Source organism: Stomoxys calcitrans, chromosome 5 (genome assembly GCF_963082655.1).
Source record: "Stomoxys calcitrans chromosome 5, idStoCalc2.1, whole genome shotgun sequence".
Classification (NCBI taxonomy): domain Eukaryota; kingdom Metazoa; phylum Arthropoda; class Insecta; order Diptera; family Muscidae; genus Stomoxys; species Stomoxys calcitrans.
Genome location: NC_081556.1, coordinates 54,355,349 through 54,382,536, shown reverse-complemented (window position 1 = coordinate 54,382,536; position 27,188 = coordinate 54,355,349). Strand labels below are relative to the sequence as shown.

General features: G+C 39.1%; 1 protein-coding gene across 1 annotated transcript; it reads right to left on the bottom strand.

Moving 5' to 3' along the window:
* Nucleotides 1-3,370: 3,370 nt before the first annotated feature.
* Nucleotides 3,371-27,188, bottom strand: LOC106085343 (cilia- and flagella-associated protein 43). Its single transcript, XM_013249559.2, has 10 exons — nucleotides 27,107-27,188; nucleotides 26,781-27,046; nucleotides 26,341-26,720; nucleotides 22,430-23,640; nucleotides 14,164-15,657; nucleotides 4,486-5,053; nucleotides 4,284-4,427; nucleotides 3,942-4,225; nucleotides 3,706-3,867; nucleotides 3,371-3,650 (listed from the first exon to the last, which is right to left on the bottom strand). Exons 1-10 carry the CDS (start codon nucleotides 27,127-27,129, stop codon nucleotides 3,503-3,505), a joined length of 4,680 nt encoding a protein of 1,559 aa, XP_013105013.2. The 5' UTR covers nucleotides 27,130-27,188; the 3' UTR covers nucleotides 3,371-3,502.

Sequence of the window (27,188 nt, the reverse complement as noted above, 5' to 3'; positions counted from 1 at the left end):
GGTAAATATGACATTCTGATTCAAGCAGAGAATCTCCCTAGGCCAAGGAACCAGTCTATCAGACACAGCTTGTAGTTCAACCGGTGATACATCATCAGGCCCTGGCAACTTTAAGGAGTCTAAACTTCTTATTGCCCAAAGGATTTTCGGCTCAGAAACAATTTCCCGAATAACCTCCAAAAAATGCACACCAGTGAGAACTTCTTTTGGCGCCACGTTGTCCGTTCCGGGAAATATATATACACGTGTTTCCTCACTATACATTGTCCATACATTCTCTGACTTCTGAATATACCCCACAGTAATAGGTCACGAGGACATAATCTTCCTTTGCCTAGGAGCCTCGGATGTATCTTCCACGGAGCTGCAGATTTCTACCCAGGATTTGTTCTGAGCCTTTCTCAGCTCACCATTGTGGAGCTCTTGTGGCTTTCGCTCTGTTGAAGAGTTTTCTGCAGACCTTTCTTAGGCCAACCAGCTCCGGTTGGTCGCTGTTTGCCCCTTGCATTGGCACTAGGACATGCTGACAGAAGCGAGTTATTCAGGGCCTTCGTGATCCGCTTGACCATTATGTCTATATCCTCGGCAGTTGCCACTTCATTGCAAGGTAATATCTAGAACCACCTGCCAGTTCCAAATCGCCAGATTGCAACTTATAACATATTCAATAAGCACTCACCCCTTTCGTTGACATCCGAACTGGTGATGTTCATTAGCATTACTTCCTACAATGAGGCTCTTCTTCCCTGCAGAAGCGGCTTCATCTTTGAATCGTGTGACATATATTGGGAAGCCAGCCAGTAATGAGGCAGGCTACTACTGAATCTTCCGTGCTTAGCGACGGATGAAGAAATACATTAAGACTACTGTTTGCTAGAATACAGGCTTTGTGTCTCCCATTCCCCGTACGCTTGAGTAGTTTAAATCCCGGAATTTTTAGTCCAAGAATCATTCCCCCACACACCCATAGTTTCTGGATATGAACCAAGTCTAGTTCCTCTGCCATCAGGAGGACCTTTAGTGCTTCCGAAGCGGCCTTACAATGGTGGAGATTTATCGGCAGAAACCGGACCATAGACAGGATTCAGAACTTCCACCAGTTTTGTGTTAGCCTCGTCCTCCGATACCGTCAGGAGTTCATCTAGGTCACTATTCTAGATACCCGACCCATTGACATACAGACTAAGTGTGAGGCATCCACAGCGGCTATGAGACTTAAGGCGATGGGAGAAGGGATTGAGGGTGGGAGCGGCTCATACCATCGCGGTATAATCGAGGCGACGATAGGAAACCTGGAAGGAAGGGGAGAGGTTTCTGTTCGGATACCTGAGATGAACCTTGAAGTCGAGTGCGAGGCACGGCACACTGGATTGACGGAACCCTAGAATTGCCATCTGGAAGATCATGTTACACGGATGGATCAAAGCTAGAGGACAGAGTGGGCCTAGGTGTATATATTGAGAACCCAGGGACTGAGATCTGTTTTAGACTGCCTGACCATAATACGGTACTGCAGGCGGAGAACCGGGCGATCACGGAATGCGTGAACTGGTGTGGTGCTAACGCGAGGACGTCGAGTGTGAACATCTTTAGCGACAGTAAAATTGCCATAATGGCAATAACAACCAGGACGTTAAGGTCACGAACAGTCTTGCAGTGTAAGAAGGAGATTAACGCCTTCTCTGAGGATGGCAAAATCCACATCGTTTGATTGCCAGGCCATAACCGAGTAAGGGGAAATGAAAGGGCAGACGATTTGGCGGTGAAGGCTAGAGGACTGCCGTCAATAAACTTGTTTAACCCGAAGCCTTTCGGGACGACGCAGTCCGATTTAAGGGAGTGGGCTACGAATTCCCATGCAACATTGTGGAACAGCGAAACGGTCGGTAGGACGGCGAAAATCCTATGGGAGGATCCAGATAGTGAAAAGACGAGGCTATTACTGAAAGGAAGCAGGAAGGAGGTCAGTATAGCTATTGGTATCATAACGGGACACATAGGACTACGAGCTCTCTGATGTAAAATCGGAGCGGCAAGTGATAGCATGTGTAGGGCATGCGGAGAAGATGATGAGACGTCGGAGCATTTCCTTTGTCATTGCCCGGCTTCCGCGTCTAATAGTTACCTGCACTTAGGTGGAGACACAATACCAGATATGAACTAACTTAGAGGCGTAGTATTGAAAACAATTAAGGATTTTGTAAGTAGCAAGGAATTCCTAACTTAATTTTTTTAGAGGTTAATTTATAGTTTTTAGAGCGCACAAGAAGCCGATTACTGGCTTGGGTGTATGTCCATAGTGGCATGGGGCGGATTAATATCTGCACCCTCTTTTCAACCTAACCTAACCTGAACGGATAAGAGTATGTACACGAAACTTGACATAGTTAATATGGAAATTATTTCCAATAATTATGCAAAATTTGGAGACCATTATGGGTCCAGGGACTGACATGGGTCGTAAATATTGGTCACCTCTAGCATTTCAAATTTTGAAGTGCTGCCAAATAGGCATTTATATGCCGATCGTCATGATTTTTTTTGCAAATCCTACAAAAACTTGCATTGATGTCTGGCAAATTTTTGACTTTTTTGAGAACTGGAGTCCCAAAATTTCTTTCAAGATTTTACAGAAAAATTAAAATAAAATTAATGAGAAAAAATCTAAATTTAATAAAAAAATACTCCACTTAGTTACCATTTTTCCCCAAATTTTTACGTTTATAATCCATAACTAAGCACCTAAAAAGCGTGGCACCCTTTAAAAACATTAATGTTATATGCTGAACGCTTATCTGCCATATGCCGTTTAAATCATTCAATTATTTCATTCGGTTCAAAAAGATATGATTTTTGCAACGAAAAAGCTCAAACCGCGCTACTGTGCGACGTACACCATTGAGAATATCGGTGTAAATTTCGAACGGCAAATATTACCCGTGGTTATTCCACGGATGAACTTGGCTAGATCTAGGGTAGATCAAGACGAGCAAGATTATATATACTTTAGGGGGCTACTGTATGCTACTTTTGCTTAAGCAGGCACTTCTGGAGCCACCACCATCATGTGAATTTTCGAATGCCGACGAGGAGTATTAGAGTGTTTGAGAGAAAGTTTACACATGAAATGCATGGATCTATCTGCGTTGAAGGAGAATATCATCGCTGTAAGAACTAATGTACGCATGGTACAGACGGAGAAGACCCAAACTCTGGTAAAAAAGATTAAGTGAAGAAACATTGTGTTAGAAATTGGAGGAGAGTGGTGCAATGTGTCGGAAATTGGAAGATCGAAGCACATGGAAATCTATTCAGATTTCGAGTAGTTGAACAAACGTTCCTTGACAGCCAGTTAAGTAAATAATTACACTTCTTTTTACGGCACTCTTATTTAGTTTAGTTTCTATAGCATCGTCTGAGAAGATAACCTTCAGTACACACGGTAGGAGTCATACAATGATGGCTATTAGAATGTATATTTAAAAAAATCATAAAAATTATATTACTTCATGCAATGATCCGGATTAGGGCCCAGTGTGGGATATGTACGCAAACGCTGTAATTCTAAAATGGTTTTTAGCTCCATAATGTGGGCATAATCACGGCGAACAGTATCGATAAGTTGGCTTCTTTTTTTGAGCTTTTCCAACCTGGAAAAAAATTAAACAATTAAAAACATTTGCCAAAAGTTTTTGTTTCACTAACTTTTCATTTTGCTCCCTGCGCTTCTTCTCCTCAATTAAAAAGTCTCTATTCGTTGTTGAAAAAGCCACCGCCACTTTGATGTCATCTATTTGACGATTGACAATTTTGTTGGCCCTTTTCATTTCGTCAATTTGTTGACGGACACTGGCGATCTGAGAATTTCTAAAATAATATTTTTGTTTTATTTTTTTATTACAACAATTCGACAGATCTTCCGTATTTATTGTTTTGCTTACAATCGTTCCAGTTGTCTTCTGTAGGATATCTGCTTTTCTTCGCATGTCTTCTCTATGAAGCCCACAGTATTCATCATTTTTTGTTTCTCAGCCTTCACCTTTTGCCAGTTTCTCAGAATGTTCAGGAATTCCAATGATACCTTGCATTTCTCAATGACATAGAGCATGAATTTAAGATATTCAATGTTGGCACTGGTGTCTTTATGCTTCCATTCCTTGTAGATCACCTGGCGCCGGAAAAACGCTACTCGCTGCATGGCTTTCAATTTCATATGGCCAGCTTTCTAAATGTAAAAGTTTTGCAATGTAGACGAATTAATTTTGGTTGAATTACCGGCTTACCAATATCAAAGCATTTATATCATTAATATCATCAACGTTCATTAGAATGCAATTTTGCAGTTTTTCCAGCGAGCCCATGATATTAAGCTCCACCTGACCCATGGTCAAACGTAGTTCGAGAGTTTGATTTTGAACTGATTTTAACTGGAGAGAAATAAAGTGTTGCTCAACTTGAAATCTAAAATCGAAAAATTACACTTACATACTCTTCCTGAGCCTCTTGCAGCTGACGAAATGCATCTAATTTTGTATTCTTCAAGTTAGCCAATTCCTTGTTAAAATAATTCATTCCCGATATCGAATCGGCCAATTGCAAATTGACCGCCTTTACCTTCAGTTCCATTTCCACTTTTTGACGCCGCATTTTAGTGAGTTGCTCCCAGTATCGAGGATCTAAGGCATTGGGCATACTCGATGGTTCATCAAGGGCATTCAAACCATCCAAATATTCGAAGACGTCTTTTGGTAGTGGAAAGGGATATTTGGGCAAGGCTTTGGTGTTGACTCTTATGGATAGCTCCTTACATATGAGGGTAGAGTTTAAAATTTTGGGCGATAACTTTGGACGCTTTTTAAAAGTTTTATTCATTTCAGGGCCCATGTGTTGGGGAATCAAGTTAAGATATTGTGTTTTGAATTGTCTTTCAATAACTCGGTCGCGAAGAACTAAATTCTCCCCCTTAGAGCGTAAATCCTCCACAGCTTTGCTCCAAAAATCTGATAGTTTTGTATAGCGTAGAACGTATTCACCAATTTTGTCAATATCAGCTCTGTAAAAGGGAAAATTAAATCTTTTAGCTTTTGTTAAAAAAAAAAAAATGTTAAATATGGAATAAAAATTCTTTTAAATTTACATAGAAATCCAGCAAATCAAACAAATTTGTGATTTTGTAAAGGGTTGAAATGTGTCTCCCAAAACCGATCAAAGGGATATGTAGCCGATCGTAATAATATGGGACTCAAATATTAAAAGTCACATATTTGGGAGTAAAGAACGAATATGGCATTCAAATTATAGACCAAGTGTCTGAGAGTCGCCAAAAACCCCAAAAACATCATCTCTGTCCCAACCCCCTAGGTGGTAATGTTGACCAATTGGAATAATAAGGGAAGACCTACATCTCCAACAAATCTCCCAACAGATATGGCCTTGCTGTGGACAGTTTCTTGTGTTCTATTTTTCGTCTGCTTGATTCTGTTGAGTGTCAAGGCCCAGGAACTCTGCGACTAAGATGGGGTGCGTCCACAGTGATCTGGGTCTGAGTCAATTGGGTTTGGCTGGGCAGTTAAACAGGTGACGTGTATCGTTCGGTCCCTGGTTACAATCGGGACATACATCGTGCACGTCGGCATCAATCCTTGCTCTATAGGAGTTGGGGCGGCTGCATCTACCGGAACGTAATTGATCCAGAACTACTTTGGTTTGCTGGGGGAGGTCAATTTCTTCAGATGCAATGGAGGTGGTCGTCCTCCAGGGACTACATTCACCCGGTAGCCATTTACCGCATCTACTACGCGTCTGCATGAATGTTGTCTAGACCTGCTTGATATTCCGCTTGATCTAGAGGTTCTCTCTTGTATCGCTGAACCTTACCCTCTAGATCAAGTAGATCTACCATAAGGCTTCTGGGCGGTGAATATATGCCCACAAGATGATGATTTGGATGGTCTCTGCGATAACAGCCCAAAAGGTATTGCTTAGACAGCATGTGGTTATGTCTTCGCATTGGTAGGATCTTTGTCTCCTGATGAAGGTGGTCCACATGAGAACTGAGGAAACAGCCCGTCGCAGTTCGGAGGGCGGCATTTTAACAGATCTGAATATTATTCCACTGCTTGACACAAAGCTGACGAGACCACACAGGCGCTGCATAACTTACCACAGACCGGCCAATTGCTTTGTACGTGGTCAACAAGGTTTATTCGTCTGCACCCCAAGTGTTTGAGGACCTCGCGACCCAGCGTTTTAGGCTTGGCTGGAGGGACGCGTAGGCGATTTCCTCAAATATTTTGGCATGGCTGACCGTGCCAAATGCCTTCCATAGGTCCATGCCACGAGGACCGTCCTACCACATGACCTGGGCTGATTGAAGCCACGGCAAAGGTGTGCGGTGGTAGCATGCAAAGCAGTTGTTGTGCTATGCAGTCTTCGAAATCCATGTTGATGCTCGGCGAATGGAAATTCTCCTACGAGGCTCGGGTGGAGTAATGCCTCAAGCGTCTTTGCTACTGGTAAAAGAAGGAAAGGAAGGAAGATATTTGGGGCAATTGTCTGGGGTGGCCTTAAGTGTAAAATCCCGATCAATCACAACAACAGAAAGGCATTAAGTTTGGCCGATCCGAATTTTGGACAACCACGCCCTAGATGCAAAATTTACTATTTACAAGCAATTTTTTCGGGGAATTGAACTTTATGGAAGTTGAGAATTCTAACATAACTCACTGTTCCAAATCGGTTAATAAATGAGCCTGACGCATATATGAAAAAAGACCGATCTCTACTGTGTTCGACGAAGACTTCTCGTGATCTTATGCAATTCACTGTAGCAAGGGATAGGTTAGGTTTAAGTGGCAGTCTGCCACCTGATTCACTTAGACGTTGTATCCATTGTGAGGAGAAGGAAGATGCCTTCTAGAAAAATCCAGATCGCTTTAAAAAGCACAATAACATGCAATGGTTCACATTCTCTAAATCAGAAAAGTTCCAAGGAATTGAGAACCTAAAGGTCGATCTCCTTCTGGTTGCCAGTGCTCGGCACATACACAGCAGATGTCTATAGTCTTTTCTTCCTCGACGTCTTTACAGCATCCGCTTAAGTCGTTACTTGCAACCTTCGGTCTGCCAGCATGTTCTTCTGTCGCACAGTGGTCTGTCAAGACGGATACAATGACTGAGACGTCTGTGCTAGCCAGTGACAGCAAAGCGGTAGACCTCTTCAAATTTAGATTACGCCACATAAATTTGGAATGATCACAGCCCCCTCTTTATGACCATCTATCATTCGATATCCTTCGTGTCTGGTGCATAAAAATTTGGATTACATTCGTAGCGATTCTGGCCAGACCCTGTAGACCTAGCTTATATGTCACTAGACGTATATCCACAGATGCCACTTCCTCTGGAAAGTGCTAGGTAGCTTCTAATATCGCAAGCTCGTCTTCTCCAAAATATCCTGACCTGGCACCCCGAACAGGTGAGTATTGAACTGTTCAGCCATCTCGTTCTCGACAATCTTTGACAGTCGGGGGCGGTTTTTGAATTTCGAAATATGTTCCCAAAAGATGTAGTGGCTGAGAAGATATTTATGCCAATATTTTAGCCATTCCACCACTTTAATTGCAAGGATATCCGCTTGATACACACTGCAATGGTCGGATAACCTTCGCGATATGATCAGCTTAAGTTCGTCAGAGTACACCCCAAATGCTACCTGGTTTGGAACCATAAGTAAATAAGTCTATCTAATTATTATGGGGCTCAGGCAATGTATAGTCCGCACGGCCTGGAAGTTCCTTTAACCTCACAAAAGTGGTCGCAACAATTTGGAAGGATGGCTGCTATTGAATCTCCATTGCTTAGCAACGGAAGAAAAAAAGATTTAGACCACTCTTTGCATGAATACAGTCTCTGTGTCTCCCATTCCCTACGCTTGAGTAGTTTAAATTAAAGAATTCTAAGACCACGAACCATTCCCCCACAAACCTATGGTTCCTGAACAAGAGCAACGTCAAATCCTCCAGCCATCAAATGTACCTTTAGTGTCACCAAAGCGGTCTTAGAATGGTAGAGATTTATCTGCAGAAATCGGACCATAGTGAGGATTCAGAACTTCCACCACTGTAGGTTTATCCTCGTCTTCCGAGTCCACCAGGAGTTCATCCTCACAAGATTTCTTCGATCTTGTAATGAAGAGTTTCCCTATGCATCCTGGGGCAGGTGAGAAAGCAGTGGAACCACTCTTCCTCAGGTTACTGGACACTTGCGGTATAGACGATCTCTCCTTAGATGCTTTACTAGCTGCTGCGGTTGAAGTACCTCTCGAGTTCCGTTCAGATTCCATTGTATATGGGTTGATTCCAACTCTGTTTTCGTGAAGCGGATCATGTTTTTTTTCGGGCGTCCCCTCCTTGACTGGCCCTGCGGGTTCCAGTCTACGACATTTCACGCTATATCATCGTGCGATCGGCGTAGGATATGACCCAACCAAGTCCATTTTCTCTTCCAGATTTCTGCATCGAGAGAGGAGTTAAAGGTTATTATAAACAATTCCCCATTTCAAATACGATTTGGCCAGAAAATTCGTAGTATTTGTCATAGGCAGCGATTTATAAAAACTTTGATTTTGCGGGTAGTCGCGTATGTCTGCTTCCGATCCTCCATCCTTTGTTATGGGGTGTGCCCCATACCGCATCAGTTCAGCAGGTGTATTGCCAGGGCCAGCCGATAAGACCACGCATGTTTCCAAAGTTAGCTCATTTTCGGCTTGCTCTGCCACCATATTAAAATATATTCGCTTATCTCTTCGAACTAGGCTTTTGACCAGCCAGGCGGAGGTGCGATATTCAGTGAGGGCTGCGGTTTTTGTTACACTTGCTAGCGTTGCTTAGACTTCCCGGATATGTGGGTTTTATTTTTCAGCTTCTCCTTTAACGCTGTCTTGTATACGCCCGCAGTTTCGGGGTCTTTTAGGTTAAAGAGGTTAAACTTTGTGCTTTTTGTTTGTGTTTTTTTCACGACGGCTGGGCGTAGAGGTAGAGTGGCCATAACAATTTTAATGTCTCCTTTTGGGAGAGAGCGTGTCACTGAGTCGAGTTGGGAATAGAATTGATCCTTAGTTTCGTCTTCATCGGTTTCGGTTAGCGTGTAACATTGTACAATAGATATTTAGCGGAATTTTGATTTTAATCTTGCCGTCATGATGCGTTCAGATATAATATTGTATGATAGAAGAGCTCGCTTTCCTTTCGGCAATAATAAAAAACCGACCCCATTCATTCGATGGATTTCATTGCCTGAAAAAATGAAGTGGTAGCTACCTTGAAGATCCATAGTTTCGGATTTCGGCCATCGTACTTCACTTAAACCGAGGATGTCTAGGTTGTAGTTTGACAACTCGTTCTGGACTTGGTAAAGTCTCGATGCTTCTGAGAGAATTCTGACGTTCCATGTTCCATTCATAAACCGTCTTCCAAATGCATATGTCGTTATCGGAGGGTTGTCAGTTCCATTATTTCTTGTTGATGTTTTTGTAATCGTGATTTTTATATGGGTGGCGGATTGGGCCATCGCATAGGTACCTATTGCTGCGGCTGCCAGCGACCCTCTAGGGTTTTCTTGAAGATCTTTTCTTCTGAAGATCCGCGAGCGCCACCGTTGGCCATTTCTTTTGGCTCATCCGATGCCGACCCTATTGCGAGGACCAAACGTGTTCATGTTCGTATCCTGAACGCAAAATATCTATTGTACAATGTTACACGCTAACCGAAACCGATGAAGACGAAACTAAGGATCAATTCTATTTCCAACTCGACTCAGTGACACGCTCTCTCCCAAAAGGAGACATTAAAATTGTTATGAGAGATTTTAATGTCAAAGTGGGCAATAACAACAATCAATCATTGGAATGCAAGGGGTAGGCGATACCTGGAATGACAATGGCGACAGATTGGTTGACTTCTGTGCAAGAAACCGGCTCTTTGTTGGAGGCACAAAATTCCCCCATAAAAATATACACAAATATACCACGTTCTTATCAGCAAACTCTTTCTGGATTTGCTGATAGACATGAAAACAAGACGACGAGCCGACATCGATAGTGATCACATGCTCTTAGTGGCCACTCTACCTCTACGCCCAGCCGTCGTGAAAAAAACACAAACAAAAAGCACAAAGTTTAACCTCTTTAACCTAAAAGACCCCGAAACTGCGGGCGTATACAAGACAGCGTTAAAGGAGAAGCTGAAAAATAAAACCCACATATCCGGGAAGTCTAAGCAACGCTAGCAAGTGTAATAAAAACCGCAGCCCTCACTGAATATCGCGCCTCCGCCTGGCTGGTCAAAAGCCTAGTTCGAAGAGATAAGCGAATATATTTTAATATGGTGGCAGAGCAAGCCGAAAATGAGCTAACTTTGGAAACATGCGTGGTCTTATCGGCTGGCCCTGGCAATACACCTGCTGAACTGATGCGGTAAGGGGCACACCCCAAAGGATGGAGGATCGGAAGCAGACATACGCGACTACCCGCAAAATCAAAGTTTTTATAAATCGTTGCCTATGACAAATACAACGAATTTTCTGGCCAAATCGTATTTGAAATGGGGAATTGTTTATAATAACCTTCAACTCCTCTCTCGATGCAGAAATCTGGAAGAGACAATGGACTTGGTTGGGTCATATCCTACGCCGATCGCGCGATGATATAGCGAGAAATGTCGTAGACTGGAACCCGCAGGGCCAGTCAAGGAGGGGACGCCCGAAAAAAAAATGGATCCGCTTCAAGAAAACAGAGTTGGAATCAACCCATAGACAATGGAAAATATATTAATATATATATATTTGGATATAGCTCCCATATATATGTTCCCCCGATTTTGAGAATTATTGCAATAAAGTGCTCATTTGTTAACCGATTCTCTTGAAATTTGGCAGGAAGAATTTTGCTATGACTCCTGCCATTGCTGTCGAAATCTGTGCAGATTTAGACATAACTACCATATATTTTTTCGTTCGATTTTTAGTAATACTGCAATAATTTGGTCATTTCTTAACCGATCTTCACAAAATTTCACACACAGATAGAGTTCCTTTGTTTATGTATCTCCGGATTTTCACTTTCAGGGTCTTTGCTAACGCATTAATCAACCGATATTCTCAATATTTTGCACATCAATTTCGTCTATGACTCCTATAATATGAACCGATTTTGGTTGAAATTCTCGCTTATATTTAATGTAAATTTAAGTTTCGAGGATTTAGCTGCATACCCAATATGTTGTATGGTATCAAAAGGACTTTAGCCCGTCTTAACATGTTTTTATTTGTCCGTGTCTGTGTTCGTTAGAAAAGTGTAGGTTTTTTGTTGTTGTATGTATTGTGGCCAGTGTTGCCGTCTTTTGGTAGGCCGGTAGGCTGTACTCAATTTTTGATAGCTTTTTCCAATATGTAAATACCAAGGTAATTACTAACAAGTAAATGCGTGCTAAGTTCGGCCGGGCTGAATTTTATATACCTTCCTCCATGGTTCGCATTTGTCGAGTTCTATTCCCGATATTTCTTTTTAGGCATACAAAGATTAAAAGAAAACCAGTAAGAAAGGGCAAAAGTCGGGCGGTGCCGACTGTATAATACCCTACACCTACCCTATAAGTACAATGTGGGACCTACATCCAATTCCGAACCAATTTTGATGGACCTCGGCGAGCAAATATGTTCCAACTGTAAAAACTACGGTTGACAAATGACAACATTACGGCAAATAACCCGAAATCTGAGAACAAATAATAGCTGAAAGCGTCATTGAGGGAATACACATTTGGGACAGAGTCTGGGACCGGCCCATCCACTAAATACTCTTCAATAGTTAAATAAAATCTTGTATTCTTAGCCTGATTGAAACTTAACAAGTAAAAATATGCTAAGTTCGGCCGGACCAACTCTTATATACCCTCCACCATGGATCGCATTTCTCGAGTTCTTTTTCCGGTTTCTCTTTTAAGGCAAACATAAATATGATAAAAGAAAAGAATTTCTATGATATTGGAGCTATAATATCAAGTTATCGTCCGATTCGGACCATAATTGAACTGAATGTTGGAGAAAAAATTTTAGCCAATTCGATAAAAATTGGGCCCTTTAGGGGCTCAAGAAGTAAAATAGGGAGATCGTTTTATAGGGGAGCTGTATCATGCTATAGATCGTTGATCAGAGAAGATCATGAGAGAAGTCGTTGTACAAAATTTTAGCCAAATCGGCTAATAATTACGGCTTTAGAGGCTCAAGAATTCTAGATCCCATGTTTATATGGCAGCTACACCAGGTTATGGACCAATTAAAACCATGTTTGGCAGAGTTTTTGAAAGTCCTAACAAAACACTTCTTGGTAAATTTCAGCCATATATTATAAGAATTGCGTCCTCTAGTGGCTCAAGAAGTCAATATTTAAGATCGGTTTGTATGACAGCTATATCAGTTTATGGACCGATTCTAACCATTCTTAGCATAGTTATTAAAAGTGACACTAAAAAACCTCCAGCAAAATTTCAGCCAAATCGGATAGGAATTGCTCCCTCTAGAGGCTGAAGAAGTCAAGACCCCGGATCGGTTTATATGACAGCTATATCATGTTATAGACCAATTTGAACCACACCTAACACAGTTGTTGGAAATCATAAGAAAACATTTCATGCAAAATTTCAGCCAAACCGGATAAGAATTGCGTTCTCTAGTAACACAAGAAGTCAAGATCCAAAATCGGTTTATATTTCAGCTATATGAAAAAATGGACAGATATGGCCCATTTACAATCCCAACCGACCTACACTAAAAAAAAGAATTCTTGCAAAATTTCAAGCGGCTAGCTTTACTCCTTCGAAAGTTAGCGTGCTTTCGATAGACAGGTGGACGGACGGACAGACGGACTGGCGGATGGACTGACAGACAGACATGACTAGATCGACTTAGAATGACATGACGATCAAGAAAATATATGGGGTCTTAGAGGAATATTTCGAGGATTTACAAACAGAAAGACGAAATTAGTATACTCCCATCCTCTGGTGGAGGATATAAAAATTAATAATCATAGTTGAATTTTTCGGTTAAGCAAACATTGTACAGGTAAAACAATAACATATTTCTAATCAAAATAGGAAATATTTTAGTAAATAATACCAAAATTTATTTCTCAATATAAAAGCTTTTTGTAAAGTATAATTCAAATGCAAATTTTGCCCATGAACATTCCACTAAGGAACAGGGGCAAACTTCTCACATATCATTGAGTGCAGGCCGATTTAAATTTTAAGCTCAATGATAAGGGACCTCCTTTTCATAGCCGAGTCCGAACGGAGTGCCGCAGTGCGACACCTCTTTGGAGAGAAGTTTTACATGGCATAGTACCTCACAAATGTTGCCAGCATTAAGAGGGGAAAACCACCGCTGAAAATTTTTACTGATGGTCTCGCCAAGATTCAAACCCGGCGCTCAGCGTCATAGGCGGACATGCTAACCTACCTCTGCGCTATGCCATATGCGGACATGCAAACTTCTGCGTATTTATACTACCTAATGCAAATATAATCTAACTTTAATTTACCTTGAAATTAATTGTTATTAAGCAGGAAAAAGAGAATAAGCTTTAGAAAAAACCTGACTATTTTCAAATTTATATGTAATAAATTAAGGGTTATCATACGACAAATTTGTATGAAAGTGGTATTAGAACGCATACCAATTTACCTTATAATTATGTTCAAAACATGCTGAGATTGAGTTCAGATATCCCAAATTCTTGAAAATATTAACAATATTTTAAATCACTCGCATATACCTAAAATAAGGAATTCTGTATACCAAACTGTACAAAATAATCTTACGCGCCAAATCATGGTCAATTTTACTTCTATTTAGTTCAGTTTTCTTTCATTTGTGGTTCACTTTTTTTTAATGTGCATTTCAAATGGAATTTTTGAAAAGTGTGTAGTAATCAATGTACTTTTCTAGGTTGATAGAAAATTTAGTAAACCTAAGATTGTTTCAATTGAATAGTGGTTTAACGTAATTTACTAATTTATTCTGTTCCTTAATGGAATGTTCATGGGCAAATTTGCATATACTAGCTCCTTGCTAGTTCTCAAATAAAGTCGCAGGTTCTCTTACCTCAACATCGAAATCCTTTTCAGCCACTGCAATTTTTTAAAGTACATAATTTTAATATTTAAGTTTCTCAGTCTGACATGTTTAATGGAGAAATCATATTTCAATTTTGTGATCATCATTTGAGCTATTTGTTCATTCAGTTTCAGAACATAACTGGCTTTCATCTCCTTCACCTTGTTGTCGTTGTCGGTGAGAATTTTCAAATATTTCTTTCGATCTTCGGTCAAAAGCCGAACTTTTTCCTCATAGTCACGCTGGACTTTCAAATCTTCGATGGTGTACTCCCCGGGCTCTTTTTTAAGCATAAACTCTGGTACTGGTATGTCCTTTTTGATTTCGTCTTGCCAAAGTTTTTCCAAAACACCATCCATCATAACGACCAATGCACGTGCCCAGAAATCTACAGACCACAAGAGCAAACGTCCATGTTTCATAGAAGTTATTTCGGCCTTTTTCTTGCGTCGATTTACAGCCTTGATTTCTGAATCGTCTACTTCCATTATGCGCTGCACAAATTCATCATTTTGCCATTGGGGTACTGAAAGCTCGGGTGGCTTAAATTGATCCATCTTCAGTAGACCCAGCATGCAGTTCATATTTTCGTAAATCGCACAAAGCGCGTTATTTGTGCCTAGTATGGTATCCATCAGCTCGAATTTTATTTTGCGAATTTCTTCGAATTGTTTATTGAATTCTTCCTTGAGACGATCGGTTAACAGAATACGAATTTTTGCATCGTGATTGTACATTTGATTGGCTGTCACATTTTCAATATCTTGCAGGGCCAACTCATCAGATAAGATGTGCTCGTAGGCTGAACCTTGTATATCCATGTATTTTCGCCTTTTTTGTTCCACCTTCGTCACTAAACTCTCAGTGTCGCCAGAAGTCTCTATTTGAGGTTCTTCTTCATCTTCTGCATCAATATTTTCCATATTGTAGAAACGATACAAGTCATAGAAGGATGCAAAGTTATCATTGTCCTTGCGTCGCCCATAATTTTCAAATGAAAAATTGGAAAATATGGCACGAATCTTAAATGTGATACTAACTGAGTTGGCCATAATAAAATCACGAATCCAGTCGCGAATTTTTGATTGATCCTCAATAGCTTCTTCCAGCGATTTCTTTTCCATTTCACACAATTTCTTGGCCTCTTCGATTAGCTTTTGTAGCCAGGCATGATTAAGACAAAATTTTCTATAGATTCCATGAGTCTTTCCCGTCACCGATATGTCGTAGTCTATCAAAGCAGTAACTTCCTTCTCTAGTTCTTTAACTTTCTTGAGGAGCTCTTCCCTAGCCCGAAGTTCTTCTGGGCTATGTTCTACAACGACATCGGTTCGAATTGATTCCATGGGTGTGGTAAAGGGTTCCTGTCCTTCAACGGTTATGGGATCCATGCTTACATAGTCATTTTTTAGCGTTGGAACATTTTCAGGATTGATTTTCATAACTACGACTCCACCTCCCGAAGAAAGGTAAACAAGGTACCTAAAGAATAAAATAGGGGAATTATGATGACATTTGTAATATAAAAACTAGTAAAAGCGTGCTAAGTTCGGCTGAGCGGAATCTTTTATAACCCCCACCATGGGTCGCATTGGTCAAGTTCTTTGTCCGGTATCTATTTATAAGCAAAACCACTAAGGAAAGGCAAAAGTCGGGCGGTGCCGACTGTATAATACCCTACACCGACCCTATAAGTAGAAAATGAAAGCTATATCAAATTCTGAGCAAATTTTTATGGACCTTGGCGGATGTTTTCAAATGGGTTTTTATACGATCCCTATAAAATTTCGAGCAAATATGTTCAAACTGAATTAACTTCTTTTGACAAATGATAAAATTATTGCAAATTACCCAAAATCCGACGAATATATATATGGGAGCTATATCTAACTCTGAACCGATTTCGCCCAAATTTCTTAAATATTGTGGTAGCCGTCGAGGAAAGCCTTGTAAAAATTTTTGGCAAGATGGGTCAATAATGCGCTTGCAGTGGCTCTAGAAGTGAAAAACGAGCGATCCAAAAAAGACAAGAACTGCGACCTCTAGGGCCTTAAGAAGTGCTATTGGGAGTTCGGTTTATATGGGAGTAGGCACGTATGTTCGAGATTTTAGGAGAAGTCACTGTGCAAAATTTCAGTCATATCGGATAAAGGCTCTATTAATATTGTTGCATGATGTAAGACGCTTCTGCATACAAACAACGCAAACAAGTTTTGCACCTTGAGGATGAGGATGCTTTCGCATAGAGAGATCGTGGCCAGTATTATTCAATCCTCGGTAAGTGTCAGGGGAACGCCTCAGAATGGCGCCATTTCACCGCTGCTATGAGTTCTTGTGGTGGATGTGATTCTGTCCAGATTGTAGGTGACATGGGTCAGTTTGTGGGCATATGTATACGATCTTGTCATTTCCGTCACGTGAAATTTTCTGATCCCTGTATTGGAGATTCTTATTGGTGCTCTTAGTTCGACAGCAGCATGGGATGAAGCTGGTCCTGTTTACACGGAAGGAAATGATTCTGGAGTTCGAATTGCCAACATTGAAGGCCATCACGTTGATGGCCAGATACGGATCAAGTGACACATGAACGGGATCTAGACAGGGTTAATAAGATTTGGCTTGACGTTTATAACTGCGGCTATGGACTGTAATGCGATAAAACTCCCGAAAGTTATAATTGGAATCCAATACTCGTGTACAACACTGCTACAACAACAACAACAACTAGATGGCACATTTAACGACAGACGGAGTTACAAATAGAAAGAGAAATGCTTGAGAGCAGACTACATATTGGAGTAACTCTGATGGAATGACTGAACGGCCGGATTTGGTTACGGATATTAATATATTTATAAATGGATTTCTGATGAAGAATGTGACCGGCTGTACATGCAGCGAATAGGTGATATAAATACCTCTTTGCGAATGCGTAACGATGTACACTAAAAGAAAAAGAATGGTACTTTGTGAATATCGGCTTCCATTATTTTTTTTCGCGTTATTAGCAAATATGTTGAACTAACATTGTTAAAATACCATTTGGTATCACTCAAATTTTGGCTATTAATTGACGGTGTTACATTTGTTTCATTTGCATCGCGACAAAGGTGATGTTTAGCTTTGTACTTAAAATACTGACGGCATTGTAAAGTATTTGTTTAAATACAAAAAAAAAAAAAAAAACATTAAAAAATGTTTTAATAAGATAAGGAAATAGTACAAAATCGTAGGAATTTATCTATAAAAAATATGATAAAGTCCCTTGCGTAATAAACGATGCTATGTTGGTGTATTCATATGAAAACCACTTCTGGGAATCAATGAATATGGAATCGTATGAATACAAAGAATCGAGGTTGGTCACGGTGTAACATTATGTTATGTTCTTATTTCATTGTAACCATTAATTTATATAATCGAAATAAAATAAAATTAAAATTATTTTCAATGGCTTTTCATTCCGGTTCATTAAAGGGAGAAATATTCAATAACGGTTTGGTACTAAAACCAATAACGGTTTGGTATAACATAAATAACAATTTGATGTTAAAACTAATACCAGTTCAGTTGTAAGGCTAGTACCAAACGGTACTAGTTATTTTATATTTCATCCATACCGCATAGTACGTAAATGAACACGTTTGGTAGCAATTTTTCTCTGGGTAGGAGTTTCCAGGTATATCTAAGTATCTCAATCATAACAGGACATAATAATCTAAGTAAACAAATGTCTCGTATTGGCATATGAAACGATGACATATGTCGGTGGTGTGATTATATCGAAGCCCCGGTAGACAGTTTCCACTTTCCAAGCCAATGGCCTTACTCTGCGCTGTGCCTATGTCTAGACAACTAAGGTCTTGACATCATTCTCCACCAACTTAACCTAACCTGAGATCAAAGGTTCATAGAAGGCGCATTTTTTACCGCATTTTGCTGAACTTTGGTACAGGACAATAAAAATGAATTTGTAAATTCGCTTGTTCCGCATAGACTCAAAAACGGCAGAACCGATTTCCTCAAAAATTTCACAGATTGTGTAGATTTAGAAAGGAACAATAGGCTATATAATTTTTTGATATCGGAAGGGATGCGGACCATTCCCCTTATCACAAAAGTACCAACCAAAATAAAACTGGACCGATCGGGACAATATGGAACTTAAATAAAATGTATTCGAGAGTAAAGTACGAATTTGGTATTAAAAATTGGGTCCAGGGACCTATGGGGTTGTTCCGACCTCAAAAACTCCTCAATAGACATATTAGACAATCATGACAATATGGGACTCAAATGAAAGGTATTCGGGAGTAGATTTTGAATTTAGTCTGGAATGAATAATAGGCTTTATAATTTGTTGATATCGGAAGGGGGCGGACCCACTTCCTTCCTAGCTAAAAATAAAAGGGCACCGATCAGGATAATATAGGGCTGAAATGAGAGGAATTCGGGAGCAGAGTACAAAGTTTGTATTATAAATTGCGTCCAAGTACCTATGGGGTGGGGCCGACCCGTCCCCCGACGATCGCCACAATATGGAACTCGCATTAAAGGTATTCTGGAGTATATTTGGAATATGTTTTGAAAAATGATGTTCATGTAATAGGGGGTCGCTCCACCCTGTAAAACCCCTGCCTAGTTTGGAGTATATACTAATCATAGCTGTAAGGGGTACAAAAAAATGGTATTTTGGAGTAGACAAACAAATTGTTCTGGGGAGATATCTATGGTAGTTAGTAACAACCATATTTTTCCCGTGGTGTTTACGAAGGCACAGGGGTAGTTAGATAGTTTATTTTACAAAGGTCAAAGTGTGATTGTTTGTTTGTTCGTGATAGAATCGAAAACGGCAAAACCCATCTTGTTGAAATGTTCACAAACTGTGAAGAATGGTCCGGAAGGAGTAGCAGAAGTAGGGGACAATATCGAACTCAGACGAAAGGCATTTTGGAGTAGAATACGAAACATTTATCATTATATGGGGTCAGGTCTCAGGGGCCGTTCCACCCCAAAAAACACCTAAAAACCCACCTAAACGGTCATATTAACCCATAGGCATGTTTTAAGTCGTAGATGAGAACAATATGAAATTCAAATGTAAGGTATTTTAGAACAGATAGGAAACATGTATCTAAATAGGGGGTAATATTATGACGATCGGTTTACGATAACCCGTTCCGCCACGACGTCCAATGTTGAATGTAGTGCTTCCTAAGGAATCCAGTTGATCATTTCAGATCCTGGCATGAAATTGGTAAACTAAGTATATATTTAAATGGAATTTATCACATACATAAACAACAAACTGTACCCTGCACCACTAATGTGGCTGTGAAAAATGTGTATTTCGTAGTCGCCTTTTTTGTAACTAATGTGCAGATCGCCTTTGTTATCCAATCATCACTACAATTAACATATATCACTTGTTTAGCCAAAAGGCAAACACTATTAATTTTAATAAAAATGGGTACAGATTTAGATATAGCTTCCATATATATATTTCGCCCGATTTACACTTATTAGGGCGAAGTTTCAACAATTTTCAATGGAGTTGCATGAATTTTGCTGTGGAACGTTGTATTACTCATCTGAAACCCTCTGCTAAATTTTATCGAAATCGCTTTAGATTTGGACCAAAAGCCCTCCAATCAGACCGATACGAAATATATTGAACTCAAATAAAAGGTAGTTGAGAAAAGAATCAGAGTTTAATATCGAAATTTTACATCAAATTTCATGTGATCTCTGTCCTAAAATCCTCCCTTCCATAATAATCTCCTTCCCCAAAAGGAAAAGTAGTCTGGTCAGGGTAATATAGGGCTCAATTGAAAGTTATTTGGGCGAATTTGGCTTCCAAATTCGGGAGCAAGTATGAGAGGTCGCCAAATTATCCCTAAAGAAATATGTCGGCCGACCGACATAATATGGGACTCAAATAAAAAGTCATTTGGGATGCAGTACAAATCTGATATCAATTTTATACACTGTTCTTGATAAATCGGACCATATTTGTATGTAGGTGTCATATAGACTGATCTCCAGAGGCACATTTATTACCAATTTCCAATGAAATATGGAGCTCGGAGTTTTATTTGACCCCTTGACCTTGCCAAAAAATGGTCTATAGCGATCTATAGATATAACCCATTAAAGCCGAATGGGTAGAAAAATACTTAAGAAATGAGCTGTCTCATGTTAGGAAAAAGGTAGACGAATAAACTTAATAAAGGAGTGGACGAATAAACTTATTACTTAATAAAATATATACTCTTATATAAGGTCATGTTTTGGGGGAAAATTAGCATGTCCAAAGTCTTCATTTTTTTAAAAATTAAACAAAAATTTTTCTCAAAATTCTTAGTAGTGAGATTTCTGAAAATCGTTTAGTGTCGTTTAGCATTGATGCTTCCTATATTAAAATAAATTTATAACGATAAGCCTATTACTTTTGTTAGTAGATGCGATTTTATGGCAAAGTCATTGAACTTTTCTTCGCTCAATGGTCATAAAATATAAAGAAAATCCTTTTTTTTTTGTAGTCAAAATATAATGGCTTAGGAACAAAAAATATTTTGTTAAAATTTTCAAAAACTATTTTTTTTTAAAGAATTTGTTTAAAAAAAAAAATATTTTTAAAAAATTAAAAAAAAGTACTGCGTCAATAAAATTCCTCTAAATATTGAAAATATTAAATTTCATTAAAATCGGACAAGGGAATCGGAGATCAGGCGTTAATTGGTTAAGTTCTATGCCCCATAAAATATTCATCTATAAAAAATTATAATAAAATTTGGAACTGTAATTTGTATTATTCCCCTCTATATCCTTGCTAAATAAGGTCCAGAGCGGGTTATATTTGGATATAGCTAGCATATAGACCGATTTTTCGATTTAAGTTCAGCGCTCTTTAAATCGTGCATTTGTTTACCGATTTCGCTTAAATGTGGAATAGTGAGTTGCATTAGACTTCGTCCTAAATTCGCATACACTGGCTATAGTCAGTACATTATAATCAGTTTAAGAAATTGATAAAATTACGTACAAACAGTTTATATAAATTGAAGATTAATTCAAAACAAGTAAGAGCGTGCTAAGTTCGGCCAGGCCGAATCTTATATACCCTCCACCATGGATCGCATCTCGCGGTATCTCCTTTTAGGCAAATAAAGAATATTGAATAAGAACTGTTATGCTATTGGAGCTATATCAAGTTATAGTCCGATTCGGACCTTAAATAAATTGAATGTTGAAGACCATTGTAGAAGTCATTTCAGTTCATTCGGATAAGAATTGCTCCTTGTAGGGGATCAAGAATCAAAATCGGGAGATAGGTTTATATGGGAGCTGTATCAAGCTATTGATTGATTCAGACCATATTAGATACGTATGTTGAAGGTCATGAGAGAAGCCGTTGTTCACAATTTCTGCCAAATCGGATGACAATTGCGCCCTTTAGAGGCTCAAGAAATCAAGATCCCAGATCGGTTTATATGGCATATATCAGGTTATGAACCGGTTTGCGCCATACTTAGCACAGTTATTGAAGTCATAACAAAACACCTAATACAAAATTTCAGCCGAATAGGATGAGAATCAAGCGCTCTATTGGCTCAAGAAGTCAAGATCCAAGATCGGTTTATATGACAGCTATACCAGATTATGAACCGATTTGAATCATACTTAACACAGTTATTGGAAGTGATACCAAAACATGCAAAATTTCAGTAAAATCGGACAAGAATTGCGCCCTTTAGAGGCTCAAGAAGTCAAGACCCAAGGTCGGTTTATAAGGCAGCTATATCAAAAAATGGACCGATTTGAACCATACTTAGTGCAGTTGTTGGAAGTGATACCAAAACACCACGTGCAAGATTTCAGCCAAATCGGACGAGAATTGCGCCCTCTAGAGGCTCAAGAAGTCATTACCCAAGATCGGTTTATATGGCACCTTATCAAAACATAAACCGATTTGGCCCATTTACAATCCCAACCAAACTTCACTAATAAAAAGTATTTGTGCAAAATTTGAAGCGGCTAGCTGTACTCCTTCGAAAGTTAACGTGCTTTCGAAAGACAGACGGACGGACGGACGGACATGGCTAGATCGATTTCAAATGACATGACGATCAAGAATATATATACTTTATGAGACCCCATATTTCGATGTGCTACAAACAGAATTAGTATTCCCCCTTCCTATGGTATAGGGTATAATACAAATAACAGATATAAAATAATGCACGGGACTTACATTACATTGGAACATTCGACGACTTTCTTTACCACTGATGGTTGATATTTGATTTGTAATATTTCACTTATGCCGTATGGTCTTTGTGATTCCTTATGAGAACAGTGATGAATAAATGTACCATCCAAGCCCCAAGTCAGTAAATTGGTCGATTTGGCTATACCACTTATGTTGCACCAATGATTCGTGCGTATAGATGCCGTAAGTATCAACTCGTTAGCATTTGTTTTAAGATTGAAAATATCAATGATGGAACTATCCATTCGAACTGCAAAAAATTCCATGACGTCCTTCCCGATGACCTTAACCTCCGTTACATCACGATAAGTGTGTGGTAGTTGGTAATCTTGTCGGGTAACATCCTTTCTCTTTCGGTTCACTGAAAATTCCCACATTTCACAAGCATGGGGTAAAGGGATGTCCTTATTACGGTTTACAAATACAAAAGCACCACTCTCTTCGCCCAAGAAATATTTGCAAACGCTTATATCTTTAGGAGTTTCAACCAAATGGGCCATTTCGTAAAATTTGTTTTTCAAGAAGTCGGCATGCACTAAGTAGAAGCCATCGTAAATAGTTCTATATAGAGCCAAGCTGTCCAGCAATTGTAATGAAACTAAGGGGTGTGCATTATTGGTTTCCGAAACCCCAACTTCTCTAGGTTCGCCAATATTGTCGTAGTTGAGGAAATGCAATGTACCTGTGGTAGTACCCACACTAATGTATGGGTCAGTATTATTGGCAGCAATAGCACAACCATATGGTATTTCCAATTCTGAATATAAAATTGGGTGTTGCAGATCCAGAGCTCTCAACTTATTGTCAGAGGTTAGTAGAAGCAAGAATTCCTTATTTTCAGTTTTTATAACTACAAGGTCAATGACACTTTCGTGGCTCATATGAAATTCAACCAAGGTAGCTTTGTCCATGGCCATTTCCACTTGATACAGATTGCCCATTGGTCCAGAAGCGTATATATCTCCTCCGATATTAGAAATCACCTTAAAAAGTCCGCTTGATGGCAGATCATTTATTTGCCATTCACTTAGCCAAAAGTTTGCCTTTTTTCGTATATAGTAGACGGCGTCTTTACAATTAACTAGCAAGCCCTGTTTATGGCCACATATATAAAATTGCTTCGGAACAGTATTTGAATCGTTGACTATATCCAGGGACCACTGCGGTTTCAAGAAAAATTGTGCAATTTGTACCTGCAAAGATATAACATTTTGTGATAAAATTTAATACGATGTCATTGACGGATAACTGTGGTCAAACGTCATCTGTGAATGTGAGACGTATTCGTTATACTCTGTCATTTCATCATTGGAAAATCAACAAGTAAAACGGCCTTTAGTTCGGCCGGGCCGAACTTTGAATACCCACCACCTCGGGTATATATGTAAACCACCTTTCATCAAAATCCGGTGAAAATTGCATACCTTATGTCCCATAGCAGTTATAACGAAATATGGTCCGATTTGGACCAAATACTGATAAGTACAAGTCATTGTTCAATTGTGTATAACAAAATATTGATCTTTTTAGAAGCTATATCTAAAAATGAACCGATCTGAACCATATACGACACGGATTACGAAAAGCCTAACATAAGTCATTGTGTCAAATTTTAGTGAAATCGGATAATAAATGCTCCTTTTATAGGGCCAATACATTAAATCGAGAGATCGGCCTATATGGCAGCTATATCCAAATCTGGACCGATTTGGGCCAAATCAAAGAAAGATGTCGAAGGGCCTAACACTTCGCGACATCGGACAATAAATGCGCCTCTTATGGGCTCAAAACCTTACATCGAGAGAACGGTTTATATAACAGCTATATCCAAATCTGGACCGATCTGTGCCATATTGAACAGGTACGTCGAGGGGCTTATTTTAACCGAAACCTCTCTGTAATTGCATTCTTTCTTCTGTCAGTTATCAGCTGTTACTTTTAGCTTGCTTTAGAAAAAAAGTGCGCGAAATTTTGTTTACATTTGTTTGTTTGGCGTCAATTTTAATATGGAGCCCACATGTATTTGAAAGAAATTCATTTAACAAACCGAATCAACGCTTATGATATGCACCTTAAACGCAATGAATTCGATCCGTTTTTAAAACGAAACATAACTGGAGATGAAAAGTGAATTGTTTACAACAACGTTAGTCGAAAACGATCATGGTCCAAGCATGGTGAACCAGCTCAAACCACTTCAAAGGCTGATATCCACCAAAAGAAGGTAATGCTGTCTGTTTGGTGGGATTGGAAGGGTGTGGTATATTTTGAGCTGCTTCCAAGGAACCAAACGATTAAATCGGATGTCTACTGTCAACAATTGGACAAATTGAATACAGCCATCAAGGAGAAGCGACCAGAATTGGTCAATCGTAAAGGTGTCATATTCCACCAGGACAACGCCAGACCGCACACATCTTTGGTCACTCGCCAAAAACTGAGTGAGCTTGGTTGGGAACTTTTGATGCATCCACCATATAGCCCTGACCTTGCACCATCAGACTACCATTTATTTCGATCTTTGCAGAACTCCTTAAATGGTAAAACTTTCGGCAATGATGAGGCTATAAAATCGCACTTGGTTCAGTTTTTTTGCAGATAAAGGCCAGAAGTTCTATGAGCGTGGAATACTAAATTTGCCAGGAAGATGGCAAAAGGTTATCGAACAAAATGGCAATTATATATTTGATTAAAGTTCATTCTAAGTTTTATTAAAAATGCATTTACTTTCTTTTAAAAAATCCGCAATTACTTTTTAGGCAACCCAATATTAACTTGAAAACCTGCGTCTACCTGCTACTGCGTCTGCGTCTACTTGCTACTTTACGAGATATTGCATTTTTTGGCAACAATGTCGGTTCAGACGACATTTTTATATAAAATGGTGCAAGCCAAATTGAGAGATAGATTTATATGGAAGCTATATCAGGTTGTGGATTGCTGGCCTCTGGGGACAAATAATACAATCGGGAGATCGGTTTATATGGGAGCTATATCAGGTTATGGACCGATACAGACAATATGAATTTATAGGTCGTTTTAAATCATACTTTCCATATATTGGGTTGCCCAAAAAGTAATTGCGGATTTTTCATATAGTCGGCGTTGACAAATTTTTTCACAGCTTGTGACTCTGTAATTGCGTTCTTTCTTTTGTCAGTTATCAGCTGTTACTTTAAGCTTGCTTTAGAAAAAAAGTGTAAAAAAACTATATTTGATTAAAGTTCATTCTAAGTTTTATTAAAAATGCATTTACTTTCTTTTAAAAAATCCGCAATTACTTTTTGGGCAACCCAATATGTAGCGATTTGATATCTTTGCTTCCATAGGACGCAATTAGCTAATCCTATTGTGGGGATCCTATTGTGGAAATATGTCCAAAATGTTTTCTTATTTCCTGGGGAGATATTCATCTCCAAATCCCCGAAAAAGTTCAATTTGAATTTTGGTTTTGTGTAAATTTTTTCTCATTTTGGTTGTTACCCAAATATTTCGATCAAATTTTTAAAATTTTACTTCAATTCGGGCACTTTGTTGCAATTCCTTAAATGTGAAATATTTAAAATAAGTCAAAAATGGACACCTCTGTTATTTTGCATACATTCTCGACAGAACTTTCTCTCGCAAGATTTAAAAGAAATGCAAATCGGTCTGCCATTTTTAAACGAATAGAAACATCTTTGAAATGTTTAGCTTGAAGATATCATCTGCTTATTCGATTTTGGCCTTGTGAAGACATCTTTATCCGTTCAAAATAAGAAGACTTTTTAGCACTTTTTTTCCCATCTCACCGTACAAATGTATTTAAATTCCATGCGGCCTAATTTAAAGGGGTTTTACTCGTTTCAGTTAATATTAAATCGTAATTTTTTACTTAACTGTACAACACTTACCAAAGATACAGCTCCAAAATTATCCACAATATACAAATTATTATCTTCGCCATAACACATGGATTGTACATTGCTCAATGCGTGTTCGTTTTTCAATGTTATACGGGAGATTTCATGCAAGTCCACATCAGTGGCTGTATAACAAATTTCCCAAACCATCAATTGTTTGTTCCATTCTGAATATTGGACTATCTGTGGCGTATGATGTAGAGAGCATTGCAAGGACTGTGACAATGATTCTTTCATTGTTGCACGTTGACATAAAAGTTGACCTGTGCGGAAATTCCAAATACATAGGGTATGGTTGGGATATCCGGAGAGTGCCACCAGCAGATCATACTCAGTGAAACGTATATCAACGAGTTTGACCACATCGTTGCCTGTTAGTGTATTAAGGTTCGCATTATTTTTCAGTGATATCACAAACATTTAGAAATTACTTGTAAATACCGCGTATTTAGTGAATTTCGGATATTGAATGATATGGATTGAGGGCCTAAGCACCACCTCAGAGAAGGCCACCAAACTGAAACGATTGTGGCCTGCTACAGCTGATATTCCCAGTCCAAGCTCTGCACTATCCGCCTTGTAGTAACTTATAGCTTTGGTTTTTAAATCGCTGAAGCACAATATGTCTTCGCATAACAAACACAAGGCCTCCGAACCCACATTGATCAAACTGTTGGCACTTGCAAACGAGGTCCACCTTTTAATTGGATTGGAACGGATTAATTTTATTCACATATAAGTGGATACGGTAACTTACGATACTGACACAGAGGGAGACATGTCTTTTCTCTCTTAGTTGTTAAATTTGCACTATTAGTATTTTTCAATCTAAAATTACA

Coding starts and splice junctions, on each gene's coding strand:
- LOC106085343 (XM_013249559.2), bottom strand. CDS start 27,129: ATGTCTCCCTCTGTGTCAGTATC. Junction 23,641..26,340: donor ATTTTGGAGCTGTATCTTTG/GTAAGTGTTGTA, acceptor ATATCTTTGCAG/GTACAAATTGCACAATTTTT. Junction 4,226..4,283: donor ATATAAATGCTTTGATATTG/GTAAGCCGGTAA, acceptor TTTTACATTTAG/AAAGCTGGCCATATGAAATT.